This window comes from Hirundo rustica, chromosome 11, assembly GCF_015227805.2.
Source record: "Hirundo rustica isolate bHirRus1 chromosome 11, bHirRus1.pri.v3, whole genome shotgun sequence".
Taxonomy (NCBI): Eukaryota; Metazoa; Chordata; class Aves; order Passeriformes; family Hirundinidae; genus Hirundo; species Hirundo rustica.
The window spans coordinates 15,883,021-15,900,716 of record NC_053460.1 but is presented as its reverse complement, the minus strand read 5'-3'; the positions used below and the strand labels follow the sequence as shown (position 1 = coordinate 15,900,716).

The 17,696-nt window shown below is 40.4% G+C and overlaps 1 protein-coding gene across 2 annotated transcripts in view; it reads left to right on the top strand.

The window, feature by feature from the left end:
• The window catches only part of LOC120757993 (neural-cadherin-like), a 60,978-nt gene that overhangs the window by 29,983 nt on the left and 13,299 nt on the right, over nt 1-17,696 (top strand). For both annotated transcript variants that reach the window (XM_040075755.1, XM_040075754.2), the window contains exons 11-25: nt 333-505; nt 1,507-1,674; nt 1,868-2,117; nt 2,215-2,342; nt 3,194-3,380; nt 4,126-4,269; nt 5,349-5,632; nt 6,159-7,773; nt 8,834-8,927; nt 10,099-10,283; nt 10,483-10,712; nt 13,579-13,850; nt 14,679-14,893; nt 15,891-16,018; nt 16,616-16,743. In XM_040075755.1, coding sequence (XP_039931689.1) covers nt 333-505; nt 1,507-1,674; nt 1,868-2,117; nt 2,215-2,342; nt 3,194-3,380; nt 4,126-4,269; nt 5,349-5,632; nt 6,159-7,773; nt 8,834-8,927; nt 10,099-10,283; nt 10,483-10,712; nt 13,579-13,850; nt 14,679-14,893; nt 15,891-16,018; nt 16,616-16,743 — 4,201 coding nt within the window. The remainder of the gene's footprint in view (nt 1-332; nt 506-1,506; nt 1,675-1,867; nt 2,118-2,214; nt 2,343-3,193; nt 3,381-4,125; nt 4,270-5,348; nt 5,633-6,158; nt 7,774-8,833; nt 8,928-10,098; nt 10,284-10,482; nt 10,713-13,578; nt 13,851-14,678; nt 14,894-15,890; nt 16,019-16,615; nt 16,744-17,696) is intronic.

The following is a 17,696-nucleotide window of genomic DNA, read 5'->3' as shown; positions in this document are numbered from 1 at the left end:
GCTCATAGGCCTGCCTTATGGGAAAGTTCCTTTGAACAATAGCCATGTCATTCATACAGAGCAATTATTCTTTGAGTTAAAATACAGTTAAAAGAAGTATCTTATAAGAATTCCAGGTTATGAATGGGGTAATATGGAGTTCAGATATGATCTGTAGCTTTGGAGGGATAGCAGCCCTTTAAAATACTCTGTGTGTGTGGCCATTGTTCCAAGGAAGAGAAAATTATACTAAAGTAATAATGCATGGCAGATATTTCTTTATGACTTACAAAAATGTCCATGGCAATTTAGCAAATGAATGATCAGTTTGAAATATCCTTTCCTTACATTAGATTTCCTCAGAGAGGACACTAGAGTTGGGACCAGCTTCCTGCGTGTCGCAGCCCGTGATGATGACTACAGTTCAAATGCTGCCATTACATATTCCATAGCAAGTGATGAACCAAATTATTTACAGATTAATCCTACCACAGGCTGGGTGTTTGTGAACCAACCCATATCTCAGGTATGGTGCTTGCTTTCCTTTTTATGCTGTCTATTTCAATATATCACAGGTGGGACTGAGGTCACGAGTTTGGGTTACCCCTTCAGGTTAAATGATGAATACATCTATTTAAATTAAACATGAGTCTAAAGCTTTTAATTGTTGGCTTCATGGACTGTGAATTGCATAAGAGTTTTCAGCTGGGTAGCAGCAGCCACAGCACTGCCTCTGAGACTTGCTCTTCCGATTTCCCTGGCTTTGGCTTGCTGATCCCAAGGGCTGAGGTCATAAGCAGGGAGCAAGAACCCAAGTGTAGGACTTTATTGTGCCAACAGGCAATGAGTCAAGACACAAACCTGAATGGGAACAAGTGTGAAATTTTGGTCCTAATACAAATGCCCAACTTGATCTGTGTCCATTGTGGTGCATTAAGCTTAGCTGTCCCTCAGGAAGGTGAAAGCATAATTAATGTAGCTATGATAAATTGATCAGTTTCAGCTATTTCTGAAGACCTACACAAGCAGTTTGATATTTTCAGGTTTTAAAGTAATTTGTTTTGGAATGGAACTATTGTTGTAGATGTCAGTCTTTACATAGATATTTTTTTAATACTGACATTTAACTTCTAAGTAACTGACACACAAAAGTTTGAAGGTGTGTCCTTTTAATGTATTTTCTTCAATGAATCTAAGAACCCTACAGACCTAATAACAAGAACTGTTAACAGGTAAGCTTAAGAACTCAGGGCCTCCACAAAGTGAGTTTTTTGGTTCCATTTGATTTTAAATTTTGTGTGACATTTGCTTAGGTTTATTGAGGCATACAGCAAAATTTGCCAACCACCTTCAGTAACAAAATAGAAGATTTTCATCAAATTTACACCTAGTTCATATTTTGAATTCAGCTTCAGATTTTTTTTCTTCTGTGAAGGTTTTTTTACACTGTACCTTTAATTTTTTGTATTAATATATTTTGGAGGCCTGCTCAAAACCTTCTGTAATGAAACATTTTTTACTGTTCAGAAGTCATCTATAATACGAGAGATTACTGCTACAGATGGAGGCAACAGGAGCAGTAAAGTTGAACTTGCTGTAACTGTAACCAGTGCAAAAAACCAGCCCCCACAGTGGGAAAGAGACAGCTATGAAGTTGTTATTCCAGAGAATACAACACGGGATGCCTCAATTTTGGTAAGGTTGTTTGTCTGTCTGTAGCTCTCAGGCTGCAGAGGAACTGAACATTGTTTATTTGCTTAAATAAATTAGCTTTTCTACAAGTTTTGCTTTGGAGCTGAATATCTGGGAGGATCGCAACACTAAAGCTTTTAAAAACCTTGCTGTACTTACAAAAGGGTTGATTACACACACTTTTTGAACTGTGCAGACAATCAAAGCAACTTCTCCCCTTGGAGATCCCCGTGTCACCTACAACCTGGAAGAGGGGCTTGTCCCAGAGACCAACATGCCAGTTCGTTTCTACCTGACTCCAAACAGACAGGATGGTTCTGCTTCAATCCTGGTAGCTGAGCCACTGGATTTTGAAACAACAAAGAGCTTTCTGCTGCGGGTGCGCGCACAGAACGTGGCTGCAGTTCCTCTGGCAGCATTCACCACGGTCTATGTTAATGTCACAGGTGTGTGAGCTGTTCAGTGATGTCACAGTATAATCCTGCACTTCTGTCCTTCAAAGTTTTATAGTTTTCTCTCTGTGTGCTCTTTTCGATGTTCTAGACGTCAATGACAATGTCCCATTCTTCACTTCATCCATATATGAGGCCTCAGTAACAGAGGGAGCTGATGTGGGGACATTTGTCACTCAGGTGTCTGCCACCGACCTTGACCTTGGTCAGCATGGTGAGGTAAGAAAGTGGGGACCTTCATCTCCCCTGATGAAATAACTGTGGAATAACTTCTGCATGAGCAATGGCTAAATAGTCTGGAAAACTTCAGCCTAGAAAAGGGATGACTAATAGGGGAATGTAGAATGAAGTAAAGTAGTTAATTACATGGTTCTGTGTTGCCATGTGAAAAATGCAACTAAAACTTGTAGGTGTGAGGCAGAAAACAAAGAGGAAATATTTACACAGCCTGTAGCTTAGTTGAAATGCTTTCTGTAAAATTCTCTTGTTTGGGAAAGTTCTATACAGACCTAAAATGAGATTGGTAAAATGAATGGAAGAAAAGCTGTGTTAAAAGCTTCTGTGAGTTGGAAATCATTGGCACTACTGCAAACTGAGTCCTGACAAAATATGGCAAGTTAATGCCCAAAGACAATGTATTCCTTGCTGATTAAAAAACTTGAAAATAAACACATCTTTAGAACAAGAGTGGGAGCTGAGTCACAAAGTCAAGTCACAAAACCATGCATGTAATAGTGGGTAGAACATGGTCTGTGATCCTGAGCAGGTTTGAATGCAGCTCACCTCTGGCTGTTGTAGAAATACTTGGGATCTTGGGCTGAGTTTGAGTGCTGCAGTGCAAGCACTGTACAAACATGTGCTGATTAGACAAATTATTTTCCTTTACAGATCAGCAGTCAAGAAAGTTAACTGGCTTTAGACCAGATTGCTGAAGCTGCAGTTTTACCCAGATTCCTTGGTCTGATTAAGTACTCAGACATGGGACAGTTCTTCTCTTTACATACCATTCTAGTTGTGAAGTATTCAGCAAAAGGAAAGTATACATTAACAACTTATTTTTAATCCTGTAGATAACTTACTCCCTGTTACATGACAGTGGCAGAGACTACACCTGTTTCCGCTTGGACCCCCAGACAGGCTCCATTTACACCACCTCGGTGTTTGACAGGGAGGAGAAGGGCTCCTACCTTCTGGAAGTCAAGTCCATGGATGGGTCTGAATCAGCTCGACCTGGAAAGCATGGGAAGCCCAACTCTGGTAAGAGATAGATGGCTGTGGTAAGTGTGATATTACTTAGATTGTGTCTAGAAACAGAAGCTCTGAAATACGAGATTAAATGACAATTTCCTTTTGTTTTCATGCCTTGTGAAAGTGTGTCTGTTATCCTGATTGCATGGTGGCTTTTACTTTTTTATCAGTGTGACAGTTGTGTCAGAGCTGGAAGATAAGCTTTACAGGATGATCAAGCAAGTTTTTTATTATGGGGGGGGAAAAAACCCTACAGGCCTTCATATTTAGAGTTTAGAGAGTGTTTTCTGGCTAGCAATGGTGTGCCTGTTATCTATAGGATGCAAATCTTTGGGCAGTGCAAGTGTTTCTCAAAGCACTGCATATGGTATGGTATTCAGTCCAAAGTAATTATGAAGCAGGAATGTGCAAGATTGAAAATCCTTTTCTCAATTGATCACCCTGCATAAATAAAAACTTAAAATTAATTTTTTGTGGCTTCAAGATGAAAAGTTATGACTAAACACTGTACAGCTGCCATATTAGGCTTCAATTATTCATGTAGTATGTGTTTGAACAAATTGGATGTGACACTTATTTGATACCCAAGTGCTTTTGAGTAATGTTGGTGTACATACAGTCTACAACCCTAAGGGTTGTTTCTGTATTGCCTACATATTTGTCCTCATTGAATGTGCAGGCAGACAGGTGAAGGGATTGTAGCTGACAGAAGTGGCACAGCTGGGGTTTGAGTCTCTGGCTCCTGTCTCTGCAGACACGGCCTACGTGCGTGTGTCCATCAGCGATGTGAACGACAACCAGCCCCTGTTTGCCCAGAGCGTCTACGAGGTGAATGTGGACGAGGACCAGGATGTGGGATCCACTGTCCTGACAGTCAGTGCTAACGATGAGGATGAAGGTAAAGCACTGCAATCCTCTACAGCTCTGTCCAGCATACAAACCAGTTGATCTCAGCACACCAAGACTTATTTGGTGGTGTGAGAAAGGGAAATGTCGTTCTGTCTCTAGATTTTAAAACTTCTTTAAGTGTGCACTGATCAGGCATGAGCATTAGTTCATAACAGAGCTGTGAGGCACAATCTCTTATTTCAGGAGACATGCACTGGTGTGGGATAATAGGAGATAATTTCTGTTCCCACAGATACAAATTTTTTATAGATCAGATAATTTTCTTACAAATAGGTGCCAATGAAAATGTCCTGTTTAACTAGAATAACTCAGATTTGATTTCAGTGAGATGATTTTGCTTTGTCTATGATGGACAGTATAGTTTGTTTTGTTTGTTTTATTTGAATCTAGACTTCCTAAATGCATATGATGAATTTTAGCCACACTATTTTATCTACAAATCAGCCAGAAATTTAGCTGATAATCATATAAAAGTACATAACCAGTGCTCTTAAAAGAGAGAGGGATCAGTACATGTTTCCATCTTCTGACCGTGGAGCACTGCTAATTCATCTTCACTGTATGGTGAAACTGCTTTTTTTGTTGTTGCACAAGTCCCAAGGACTGTTCCCTGTGTGTTTGTGAAGTGCAAGGAAATCCTGACTGCACTGGATTCCTCCCAGTCTGTAGGAGGCTGAGGCAAATGTGGTGAAGATCTACTGCAGAAGGATTTACCTACTCAAGGAACTTTTAGTTTGGTACTTAGACTGCCTGTAAATCTCCTCTATAGTGTTGGACAGGGCACCTGATGTGATGGATATAGGCCACTGCATTTCTGCCCTCTCAATAAAGTACAAACAGAATTATGACTTCATGGCAGAGATGCATTTTGTAGAGACAAACTACAATTGCACACACCAGAATTGAAAATGCTGCAAGTAATCTGACATAGCCGCATGTTTTAAAAGATCACAGAAACGATAAAATAAAAATAATACCCCTAATCAGTTATTGTGTGGCTTGTGCTTCATCTCACCATCAGTCTACTTCAAGAAATGTGTGTTTCCTGACACTTTTGGTAATTGACAGGAACAAATGCTAAACTACGGTATCAGATCACAGCTGGGAACACAGGAGGAGTGCTGGATGTAGATCCAGAAACAGGAGCCATTTTCATTGCCCAACCACTGGACTATGAAGAAACAAAAATGTATGAGATCCACTTGTTGGCCTCTGATGGGAAATGGGAGGATTACGCAGTTATCATCATCAACATCATCAATAAAAATGATGAGGCACCAGTTTTTTCTATCAATGAATACTATGGAAGTATAATTGAGGAACTGGATGCCTTACCAGTCTTTGTACTTCAGGTAGTGTATGCAGTTTCACAGATTATAGTATTTTAATGAAAGAACACAGATTACTGTGGTACAATTATGTTAAAAATAACTCAACATATATATATATTAATGAAGTTTAGTTTGACTAAGGTTTTTTTTATCACTGAAGAGAACAAATGGACTCCTGTGGGGGGGAAAAAAAATTACAGGGATAGTAATAGGATAAACAGGATGCATCATTCGTTGATCCTAAGAAGCAAATAATTGACAACTTAAAGTAGCTATCAGAATGTCATATATAGATTACCTGTATGAATATGAAAAATACAGTATTATTTTAGTACTAAAATTGTTAAATTGTTAACACGGTTAACCATTAATTTTTGCCTGCTCTGAATCACCCCTGGATATCCTATTCCCTGGCATGCACATGTTAATACTGTGTCATATGCTTTTGCTTGGATGCCTTTAGACTGGAGCAGCACATAGGATATGATGCAATCACTGCATATTTTCATACTTTCTATGTTTGGGTTTTTTTTCTCAAAACTTGTAGGTTATGGCCAGTGATCCTGATAGTGTTGTTGATGGAGGAGATTTGAGATACTCCTTGCATGGGTATGGTGCAGCTGATATTTTCACAATAGATGAGAGGACAGGCAGCATTTACACACACAAGAGGCTGGACCGGGAAGAGCGAGCACTGTGGAGGTTCATTGTGTTGGCTACTGATGAAGGTGGAGGAGGCCTCACAGGGTTTGCCGATGTGATCATCAACGTGTGGGATATAAACGACAATGCACCCACGTTCACGTGCATGCCTGATGAGTGCAATGGGAATGTCTTTGAAAACTCTCCTGCAGACACCTTGGTCGTGGAAATGGCTGCGGTCGATCGTGATGATGCAAACGTTGGTCTAAATGCTGTCCTGACATACAGGATAACCGAGAATGTGAGGAACGAGTTTGGTACTGACATGTTTGATATCAATCCCAATACTGGCTCCATCCACGTGGCAGGGGGACTCCTAGACAGGGAGAGGACTGAAAGTTATTTTCTCACTGTTGAAGCGCGAGATGGGGGAGGGCTAACAGGAACTGGCACAGCCACTGTCTGGGTTGCAGACGTCAATGACAACGTTCCAAAATTCACCAAGACGCTGTGGCAGGCAGCAATTCCTGAGAACAGTGCCATGGACTCAGAAGTCCTGCAAGTGTGTGCTACGGATGCAGACATTGGGGAAAATGCAGACTTAATGTTCAGTATCATCGGGGGAGACCCAGATGAGAAGTTTTATATTGAGAATGACAAAGAATGGCAATGTGGCACTATTCGACTGAAGAAAATGTTGGATTTTGAGAATGCCCGTGAAAGACAGTTTAATCTTACTATTACTGTGGAAGATCTGGATTTTTCTAGTGTTGCGGTGTGCCTGATTGCAGTTGAGGACTCAAATGACCACAGCCCAGCTTTCCTTTCTCAGTTTATTCACACAAACCCCATATTTGAAGATGTGCCTGTAGGTACTACAATAACCACAGTGAGGGCTACAGACAAGGACTCTGATTTGAATGGGAAGATTATCTATTCTATAAAGTCAGATTCAGATCCTTTGAGACAGTTTGTGGTTGACCAGTTTGGTCATGTGGTTGTGGCAAACGCGCTCGATCGTGAAGCCGTTCAGAAATACGCTTTAATTGTAGAAGCTTCAGATCAGGGGACACCTGCCCGCACCGGGAGTGTTACAGTTTTAATTAACTTGCTTGATATTAATGACAATGGACCAAGGTTTGAGGCACCATACATGCCTGTAGTTTGGGAAAACACATTGAAGCCTGAAGTAGTGCATATGAACCATACATCAAAGCTGCTTCACGCGTTTGATCCTGATGGTGAGGAAAATGGGCCACCCTTTACCTATTCATTGCCACCAGATTATCAGAATTCCTTGGATTTTTCCCTTACTGACAACAGAAATAACACAGCAACTATAACAGCTTTGAGGTCTTTTGACAGAGAAAAGCAGAAGGTGTTTCACCTGCCAATAGTTATAACAGATAGTGGGATTCCAGCTATGAGCTCCACAACCACCCTGACTATAACAGTTGGGGATGAGAACGACAACTGCCATGAGTCTGGCCACAAGGAGGTCTATGTGTACAGCTACAAAGGTAAGTGCTAGCTGGATGTTAGATCAGATCCTGGATATTATATCAGATTCCTAAAATAGAGTTTTACACTTCATTTCTTTCTTGCAGTCTGTTAATTTATTTCTTTAATAATTTACATCCTTCAAAACTGCAGCTTCTGTTTTGTAAACTACTAAGTAAAGTGGAATAAGTGAAATATATTTGTAAAACTCAGACCTTAGTGTGTAAAAGATACCTATCAAAAAAACCTGTTAGCTGCAAGCAGGTATATACTGAACTTGCAGAAAAAGCAGTATTTTTATAAACCCATAAAATCTATTTTCTATTAATGTGTGTTTACCTATAGGAGGTCTTTTGCAGTTACAATTTCTCAGTTTGGTATGCCTAAATTAGAAAAAGATGTGACCGGATCATACTGTAAAAATGAGAGAATAAAGCATCTAGGTTGGCTTGGCTCCAGATTTGAACTTTAACAATTTCCCATGTTGCTGAACCTGGAGTGTGGATTTCAAAAGTCTCCTTCCCTAGATTTGTTCCTCTTGCTCTTTTAGAAAAATTGGATGTTCTTCTCCTGTGCCAGCCCCCAATGGCCTGGAAAAATCACCAAGACCTGGCTCAGCTTGGTGTCTTCTTGCCCTTTTCCTCTTCCCAGTCATGTCCTTCTTTCCCAGCTGTACCCCATAAGGTTCCCTCCCTCTTTTTCTGGGTTCCACTTGTGTGTGCTCTTCAAAATAATAGAGTAGTAATGAAACATTTGTAATTAACTCCTGATATGGTGATTTTTAATTTTTCTTTTGTCTGAGAGTTTTTTAGAGACTTGTATTTATGTATGATTCTAGTGTTGTTTTGTGCTGTTTCCAGCTTGTCTTCTTTCATATGACAACCTCCAGTGTGCTCACATTGCCAGAACAGGCAGAAATCATATGACAGGCTATGCATTGTTTTAAGAATCTTGGATCATAGTCATCACTAAATTGAGCAGGAGTCTGAAAATAATAAATGCAGTAATGAATGTGACAGAATATAAAGTGCACTGAAAAGCAAAAATTAAATGCAGATTTATTATAATTTGTCTCAACAGGAAAATGGTCAACAACAGTGCTTGGGGATGTGTTTGCACCAGATCAGGATGACTGGGACAATAAAACATTTCTCTCTGAAGGAAAACTGCTCAAGTGAGGATTGTATTTCTGTCAAAATGAGTAATATTTATGCTTCTGTAATTAATTTGCTCACCATGTATTTCTCTGTCTCGAGGATGTGCATAAAGCCAGGGATACTGAGTGTATTAAGGGATATCCCTTTTGAATGCTCTTTTTCACTTGGGTTACTAGGTATTAAAAAATTATTGCAGAAAATATTTTTTCCAAGACAATGCAGGATCACACCATGGTGTTGATTTTTAGTCAGATGTCATAGTTAATTTACTTAGAAATGTGCATTCTGTAAGCTCCAGTTTAAAAATAGGCAGAGTTTCTAATGTTTGCTCTCAGATGTTAGGAATGGAATGATGGAATACAGATCCTGAATTTAAAAGCAAAGAATGGAGTAATTTCATCAAAAATGGAAGGGAATTTGGTGCTCTCCTTTGATGGCTAAATTTACAATTGCATGTGAAAACCATGACTCAGATTAGTGGTGGTTTTTTCTTCTGTTAATTAAAATGTTGAATTGGATCCTTAATTCCTATTAGACATTATATGTTCATATCATAAGGTGAGATGGTTTATGGCATAACTATATGCTCTCTGAAAAGGAAAAAATGGATGTGAAAGTGAATGTGAATTTTATCCTGTGCTGTAACTAGAAGTTTAAAAGCTTTATGTAGTTCAGAATTAAAGACTTTGTGTCCATCAGCAGCCCCTGGGCCTGATTCCTTGCCAAGGGCTCACTGTTTTATAGTAATGGTCATGGAATTTTTCCATAACTGCTGATTACTGGCCCTTTGAGGTGTCCAATGAAGATCCTGTGAGAGATTTTTTACAGACTTACCCTGTTCCAGATAGACATGTGGGAGCCTGGAATGATCATTGTGGGTTTGTTACTCCCTATTACTGACCCAGGAGGCTTGCCCATGATGGCTGTGCTGAACCACGTGGTTCAACTGCACATTGCTGTTGTTCAAATCTGGGAAAGGCTGAGTGGCAGGAACATCTCTTCATGAGATCTGCAGATCGTCATTTCCCAGTTAAGGTGGCTGAGGTGCCTTTCTGAGGTTGTTAGATAATTCCCATGAGTTTTGGTCCTGTAACCTCCACAGTAATATTTAAGGCCTTCTGAATGGTGTTAATAAAGAGTCCTCAACTTTGATTTGTTGAGATTTCCTAATTGAAAGTTTCTGTCTAGATCTTTCAGATTAAATCAGAGGACTGGGTCTTTGCTGATGGTGGATAACACTCCTCAGGGAATATACAACTTAAGAGTTAGAGTTTCTGATGGAGTTTGTCCTGATGTTATATCTACAGTACAAATCCATGTCAGAGACCTGGAAAATGAAGCCATACAAAACTCAGCCACTGTGCGTTTCTCAGGTTAGTTTTATTTGCTGGTGAGAGTTTAGATCAGCCGCTAACTGAATTTTTTAGGTATTGTTACATCAAGACTTGATTTGTTTGTCACTGTAGGGCACTTTCTGGTATGTTTCCATACCGTTAAATAAGAAATAAATTGAGAAATTAATCCATAAGTTCCCTGGTGTTCACGTTTATCTATTTTTGATCCCCTGACCAGATGTGACAGCAGAGGAGTTCATAAGGAGAGATGAACATGGCAAAACGAAACATGGCGAGTTCAAGGAGTTCCTTGCAAAACTGCTACCTGCAAGACTGAGTGATGTGATTGTCTTCAATGTGATGAGCAGGGATGGAAAACAGACAGATGTGAGATTTGCAGTCCATGCTGGCTCAGCCTACTACAGACCTGAGAAACTGCATGCGGAGATGGCAGCGTTTAGAACTGAGGTTTGTTCTCTGGGGTCACCTGTGGAACTCACCCAGACACTGGGTTTGCAGCATGTATATCCCAAACCTCAGTGGAGAAATATACTGCACCTACAGATGAGGGTTTTACTGCTCCACTCAGGACAAAAACACCTGTAAAATAAGTGTTCAGTTCAAGTTATCTTCTTTTTAATGCCATGCATACTGGTATTGTATGGTTGTACTAACTTCTGGTTCAGTGAATAGTCACTGGAGAGCTGCAGAAAAATGAGTCTGCATTGCTGTCATGGGGGAGATACCTGTGTTTTGTCCAGCCTGTGTTTCGTTGTTTAATCCCCAAATCCCCACATCAACTTGTGTTTAGACACTTAGAGTGGAGGCTGGATGTCACCCTAACAGAAATTCTGCAGTACAGAGAGGTGACACTTCAGAGCAAAAGTCCTGTTGGAAGGAATGTGTGAGTTAGGGAACTGTTGCAATGGGTGGGATAGAGAGAAGCAATCCTATGGTTGCATTTATCTCACCAAAGGACAGCTTCAAATACAAAGTGACACCCTCCCCCAACTTCTTTCACTGCAAGGGGAAAATATTTTTTTGGATGGAAGATGTTTTCCTCCCCTTCTTGGTGTCCCCTAATTGTCCTGCTCTCTAACTCAGTTACACAGACACCATCTGTCTTGGCCAAACCTGGATTTTTCTGTAGCCCTGCTCAAAGGCAAAGTGTCATTGCTCAGCTTTTCACTTGCCTGGCCACATTTGGGTTTAATACATGGAACATCATAACGGTGGTTTTTCCTAAGAGAAATCAGCACTTTCCATTTGTGTGAATATGGTGTAGTCTGCCTGAGTCTGGGAACCAACCAGGGCTGTCTGAACTGACTACCTGCCTCCTTCTTGGTGTATCCTGAATGGCTCCGTGGATTATGAGAGTCTTCAGAGTGACCAAATAGGGAGTGCCAGAGACAGAGAGTATTCATGAAGGGTAATGACTGCTTCTTTTGCATATTTATTGATTTACTGCAACAGCAATGTAGAAAATCCTATAGATTTCAAATATTCTCTGCCATAATACATGACACCTGAATTCATCAAAGTGGAAACAAGGGGATTGTTTCATGTATTTTAATGAAAAAATATGGTTTTATTAATTATATACCACCTTTCAATATTTAATGAATAGCTCTAGTGAGTTAACTCCAATAGTTAACAGGAAACCAATCATAGCTGGAGAATTCTTCCAGCAGTTTTTCTGTGTGTATAACTATAAATATAGAAAATAAATAATTAGCACTGGAATTATTAATTGAATTGCTACATAAATAATATGTTTACATTAGCTCCTGGGGATATAGTTTTACAACAGCAATTTTTATTTAGCAGAAAAATAATCCATCCTAATACTTTAAAGGAGCCAAGTTTGTTTATATAGTTTTTCAATAATATTATTACACAGATGTCTAATGTGCATTACAGACTCTCTCCACTGATGGTGATAAACATGGGCAGCAGGCACAGACCTGCATTGACAGGATGCATCATGTCATTATAAAGCATACTCTATGCCTTTGGGGGCATGGGCATCAATGCACGTTATGATACTTGAGAATATAGAGACAAAGGATTATAAAGATCAAAGTTCTTACAGTGGTGAACTGAGATGACTGCAGAAATGAGGAAAAAAATAGAAGCACTTTAGTATTTCTGTATTTGTTTTGATCATTGAAAAGCTTGTTTTAAGATATTTGCCATGTGTTTTACCATTTGGAAAAAAACCCATATTAAATACATAAAACTCTAGCGTTGTTAGTTTTACATTTGTGTGCCTTGTTCATTTGTGTACCACTGTGAGAGTAGTGAGGTCTTTTGCCTCACTCACCCAAACTCAGTTTTGGTTACTAAATATACGTTTCAGTGTATGTGAATCACAATATACAGGTCAAATTCTGAAACTTTATAACAGACAGCTGTGCAAACTTCCCAAGTAAGTGGAGGGAACAAACTGATAATTTAGGTGTGCAGGCTGAAGGACAGAAAGCCAGGACCAATGGCAGCTCTGTTCTTGCTTCCCACTGTGAGCAGCTCCCTTCCCTCCCTCTCTGCCAGTGCTTCCTTGCTCTGTTAGCCGGGGAAGTTGTGATCTCAAAGTCACTATTCCTTCATTACCAAACCTGTGGTTACAGTGAGGCTCTTTTTATTTGGTATAATACTTCAGTACCCAATTAACAATAAAAACAGTGAACTAGCAAAGATTAACGTGGCACAGAATACAGTATCCAGTAGGCTGAACTGACTGTGCTTTGTTGCAGACAGCTTGACGTGAAATGTAAATATATGGGGCACAAATCATTAGACTGAATCCAAGTTGCTACAAAGTTGTCGTCAGGTCACTGGGGACATGATTTGAAAGCAGCTCAGCTCTGCATTTTCCAGTGTCTATATCCTTTTGTGTGAGGGCATGTAAGAAATAATATCTGGGTGTTACTGCTGAGGAAGGATTTATCCTGGCTTGAGCTGAAACACTCCCGTTGCTGTTGAAGTGCAGAGAGGTGTGATGCAGATATTGCAGCTCAGAAGCCAGAGTGTCACTGCTCTCAGAGCTTTGGTCCCTGGAAATAATGTTATTACACCAGTACAGATTCAACATATTCACACTCAGTCACGTCAATGATTAAGTTTTTAGGAAATGATGTTGTGATTTTTAATGAATGTTTCCTGAATTTTTCATATTATTTTTATTGCCTGTATAATCAGGGATGTTACTAAGTAATGCTCAAGAAACTAAACGCTGCATTAAGTCTGTCTCTGATGGCTTTGGCTTTTCAGAGTTAAGTTGAAAGCCTTCATTAGGATGGAGGTTGGAGATGTGTTAAACTGGCTCTTCTCTTAGATGCAGTCAGCTCTACAACTGAACATTTCCCAGATCGACGTTGACGAGTGCAGGAGCGCCAGCTGCAGTGAGGGCTGTACAAACCACCTCGTCGTGAGTGACATCCCCACCGTGATGGACACGGGCAGCGTCTCCTTGGTGTCCCTCACCACCTCCAGCCGCGGGATCTGCGGCTGCTCCGGCCGCGAGCGCCTGCACCAGCCCTGCTCCTCCTACCCTCGGAGCCCCTGCCTCAACGGGGGCGTTTGTATGGACACTCTCAATGGCTACAGGTGGGGAAACCTGCATTGCGCACGGGTTTCTCCCCTCTCTTTTTCAAGTGTTCGGTGGTGCTTACAAGGTACCGGTCTGAAGTAACCGTAAATGTATTCCTGACCGGAGGAGAAACAAAAAACGCCACAGGTGCGCTGTGGTGCAAACCTAATGGCAGCAGGGGCTTTCCTGATGCCCCCGATGGGGCTGTGGTGCCAAAAAGTGCGTGAGTAGCAAAGAAAACCCTGGGGAACACATAATTAACACTTGTGATTTTTTTTTAAGGGCACCTAATTCATGATGAAGGTGTGTGTGCCCTGTTTTTTCTCTCTTTTCCAGGAGAGTAATAATAAAGGTGAATATCAGTGGTAGCAGCAGGGATGTAAGAGTGAAATGTAGTTCAAACAATGGGTAATAAGGAACCTAAAAAGCATTGGATAGTAAACTTACTTTATTATAGCATCACCTGGCATGCTATAATGGCAGCAGTATTCCCTTAGTGAAATTAATTCCAGCTAGGAATTAACCTCCCAGAGTTTACTCTGTAATAAATTGATGTTTGGTGTTCTGCGTTATTTAGGAAAAAAGTTCATTGTTCTCAAAAATCTGGCCTCAAAAATACTTTTTTTGGAGGGAGTGAGTATAGGGAGTAAAAATACTTTGTACTTTTAGAGCATTTTAATAATTGCCAAACACCCCTAAGATTCTGTTGAAATCTTTGTTTTGCTGATTTCTTAACTGTGATTTAAGTTCTGCATTTGCTGCATGTAAAACCAAAAAAAAGGAAAAAAAAAGAAAAGCTGAACATGGGGGAAATTTGACTATTTCCTTTGTTTATGGTCTTTCAGATGTCTTTGTCCTGCTTCCTTTCATGGACCAGACTGCCAGCAGACTAAGCACAGTTTCCATGGAAATGGTTATGCATGGTTTCGTCCCATCAGACCTTGTTTTGAAAGCTCGCTCTCTCTAGAGTTTATTACTGTGGTTCCAGATGGACTTTTACTATATAGTGGCCCTTTATCAAATCCAGAACCTGGGAGTACAGAAAACTTCATTGCAATAGGTACTTCTGCACGAGTGTGGAAAAACTAATTGCCTTTTGGGAATGGATTGTTTGTGACTAGTGTAACAATTAGACTATGAATTCTGTCTTTCCATTTAATAAGGTAACTCATTTTCTGGTGTAAAAATACTTCGAAGCATTTCCTAACAAGTCTTTCTCCTTTGATGTCTATTTTTGTAGCCTGCACCTCTGGCTTTGGGTTCATCACAGAGTTGTAGAAATGAAGGGGAGAGCAAAACAGAGAGATTGATATATATAAAAAAATAATCTGCCTAGAAAAACTGTAGTTGTATAAAGGAATTTAGATGCTTTGAAGATAGGTATTACATCAGTAGTGCAGTCTTAGTTGCATATCATTCTTACCTAGTTTGGTGAGAAAATAAACCCATTTAAACTCCCTTTGGTCTTGGGGCAGTTTTGCACATTTTTTTTGAACAGGCAATGATGTGATGGATGAATCCAGCCTCATATGCCATTGTGGGAAGATTCATCCACAAGTAGAACTCAGTGCTTTATGTTGACACACATTTAAGGTTACTGCTGCTTATTTTTTGTGAATTAACATACAAAATGCACAGTGTGGTTGGCATTTTGTATTCTCCTGATTAATTGAAGGGTAATGTGGTTGAATAGTTCATCATTTACCTCTTTTTTTGCCTTGCTTTGCAGTTACTTGTAAATTTGAATAGAAGATGGGAAGGAAAAATCCTGCATGTATTAATTGTTTTAGAGCATCATAAAATTGTAGATTGCTTCTCAGGAATTAGTTTCAGTGTTTTGACAGAGAAAGGGAATAATCTAAAGTTTATAAGTAAGTAATACACTGAATGAGTACTTCTGCTTAATAGAAGACATAGGGTATAAGTCTAGTTATTTCTGTAGTGTACCCCTGTGTGTGACTAGCAATAACCATTAAATCAGTACAGTCACTAACTGCTGAGATACCTGAAAGTGACACTTTGTAGCTGAATTTAATTGCTTGTTCACGTTGTATTAGAACTCTCTAGTGGTATTCCTGTGCTGAAGATGAGCCATGGCTCAAGTTCTGTGGTGCTGAGGTTTCCAAGTCATCTGAATGTAGCAGACAAGAAGTGGCATCGACTGGAAGTCAGAACCAATGGTCAGGTCAGTTATTGGATTCTTCCCTCCACCCCCCCGGCCCCCCCCCCCCCCCGGAATTTAGTATTTCTAAATTGTGCAGAGACAGAAGGGTAGAAAGAACCTTCAATAAAGAACAGACAATATGTATTGTCCCAACTGTTCACGTAGGTTTGATGAGTTACAGAAATTTTGGGACACACTCATTGTGAATTCCAAATCTACTGATGTTATAATCCATATTCTGCAATCTTAACCTTTTTTAAGCTCTGCCGCAGCACGTGTAGCACGTGACCACCAGAATTCATTACTTATGCACAAAAAGCAGATATTTATGTACTTGCAAATGCAGTTACAGGTCTTGTGTAGGTGGTTAAAATACTCAGAAGCACAAAAAAAGTTTGTAAAAACTTAAAAAAAACCAAAAACAACAGCACAAAAGTGCCTGCTTTTGCTAAATGGTTTCATTTTATCTCTACTGGTTATTGCAAAATAAATAGATCATGGGAAAACCCTGCCATTTTGCTTGATAGTATGGAAGAAGTAAAAGATGAGGATCTGATGTAAGAGGGGTATTGAGTTGTGCAGCAGCTGCCAGCTCAGCAGTGCTGTGTTGTGGTGCAGGATGTCCGCTTCACTCTGGACCGCTGCAGCGCAGCCGCGGTGTCTGAGATAGAGGGGGTTGGCCGGTGGCTCTCCACTGAAGATCGCACAAATTGTGAAGTCCTGGCGTCTGTTCCACGGAGTACAAGGTATGTTCCTGGAGGTTCCCTGGCAGGCAGTTGGTTCTAAGGCCTGTGAGGTTGAAGCCAAGTTATTGATGGCTTGGAGCATAAAAAGCCTTTCCTCTTTTCTCAGGCCTTCTAGGCCAAGTGTGGACCTTACAGCACTAAACAAATTTTAAGGAACCAGTCTTCCTCTGAGTAGTGTTGATACCTTGGGAAGGCTGACCTGGAACAGAGACTAGGCAGAGCTAAGAGAATAAAGTAGGTATTTGTTAAAAAGCCTTAAAAGGATACACCTTGGGCAGGACAAGAGCCTGGCCAGGGCTACACCCAAGGCGGTCACAAAAATGGACCCCTGGTCCATTATAAGTTTTGGTCCGTTTGCATATTGGTTTTAATTGTCCAATTTACAGCTTCAGGTTGTGAAGTCCCATCCACCTTGTTTTCTTTTTTCAGCCCATTGTTGTTTGTGCTTTTGGGCCTGAAAACTTGTAATATTATCCTTGGTCTCCAGCAGGAAAAGGATTTGTTTTGTCTCCCTGCTCTGTGCAGAGAGCAGAGTGACATTGAATGTGAGGCTCAGAACTGCACCCCTGGGCAGCACAGAACCTGAAAAACATGGAAGCTACAACTTAAGGCATCAGTGTTGCAGTACTAAGTGACAACCCCAAAACACTGGCTGTTACTGGAGCTTTTGTGGGTCCTGTGTACCACTGTCCACCCACAGGATTTCTCTCTGTTTATCAAGTCACTGTGAGCCTGCTTTTCACAACCTCATGAATTTAGGCCAGTTGACACTGGAGTCCTGGGTCCAGTTTGTGCCCCATAGTGCAGGGTGGACAAGGAGCAGCTGGGTACAGTCCAGAGAGGAGCAGTGACTGATCAGCTCACCCTGAGAATAAGAATCAAGAATGATGGAATTGAGGTCAGTTAACAGAAAGAAGGAAGAACTAAGGAGAGATATGATAAGTCTCAGTGTG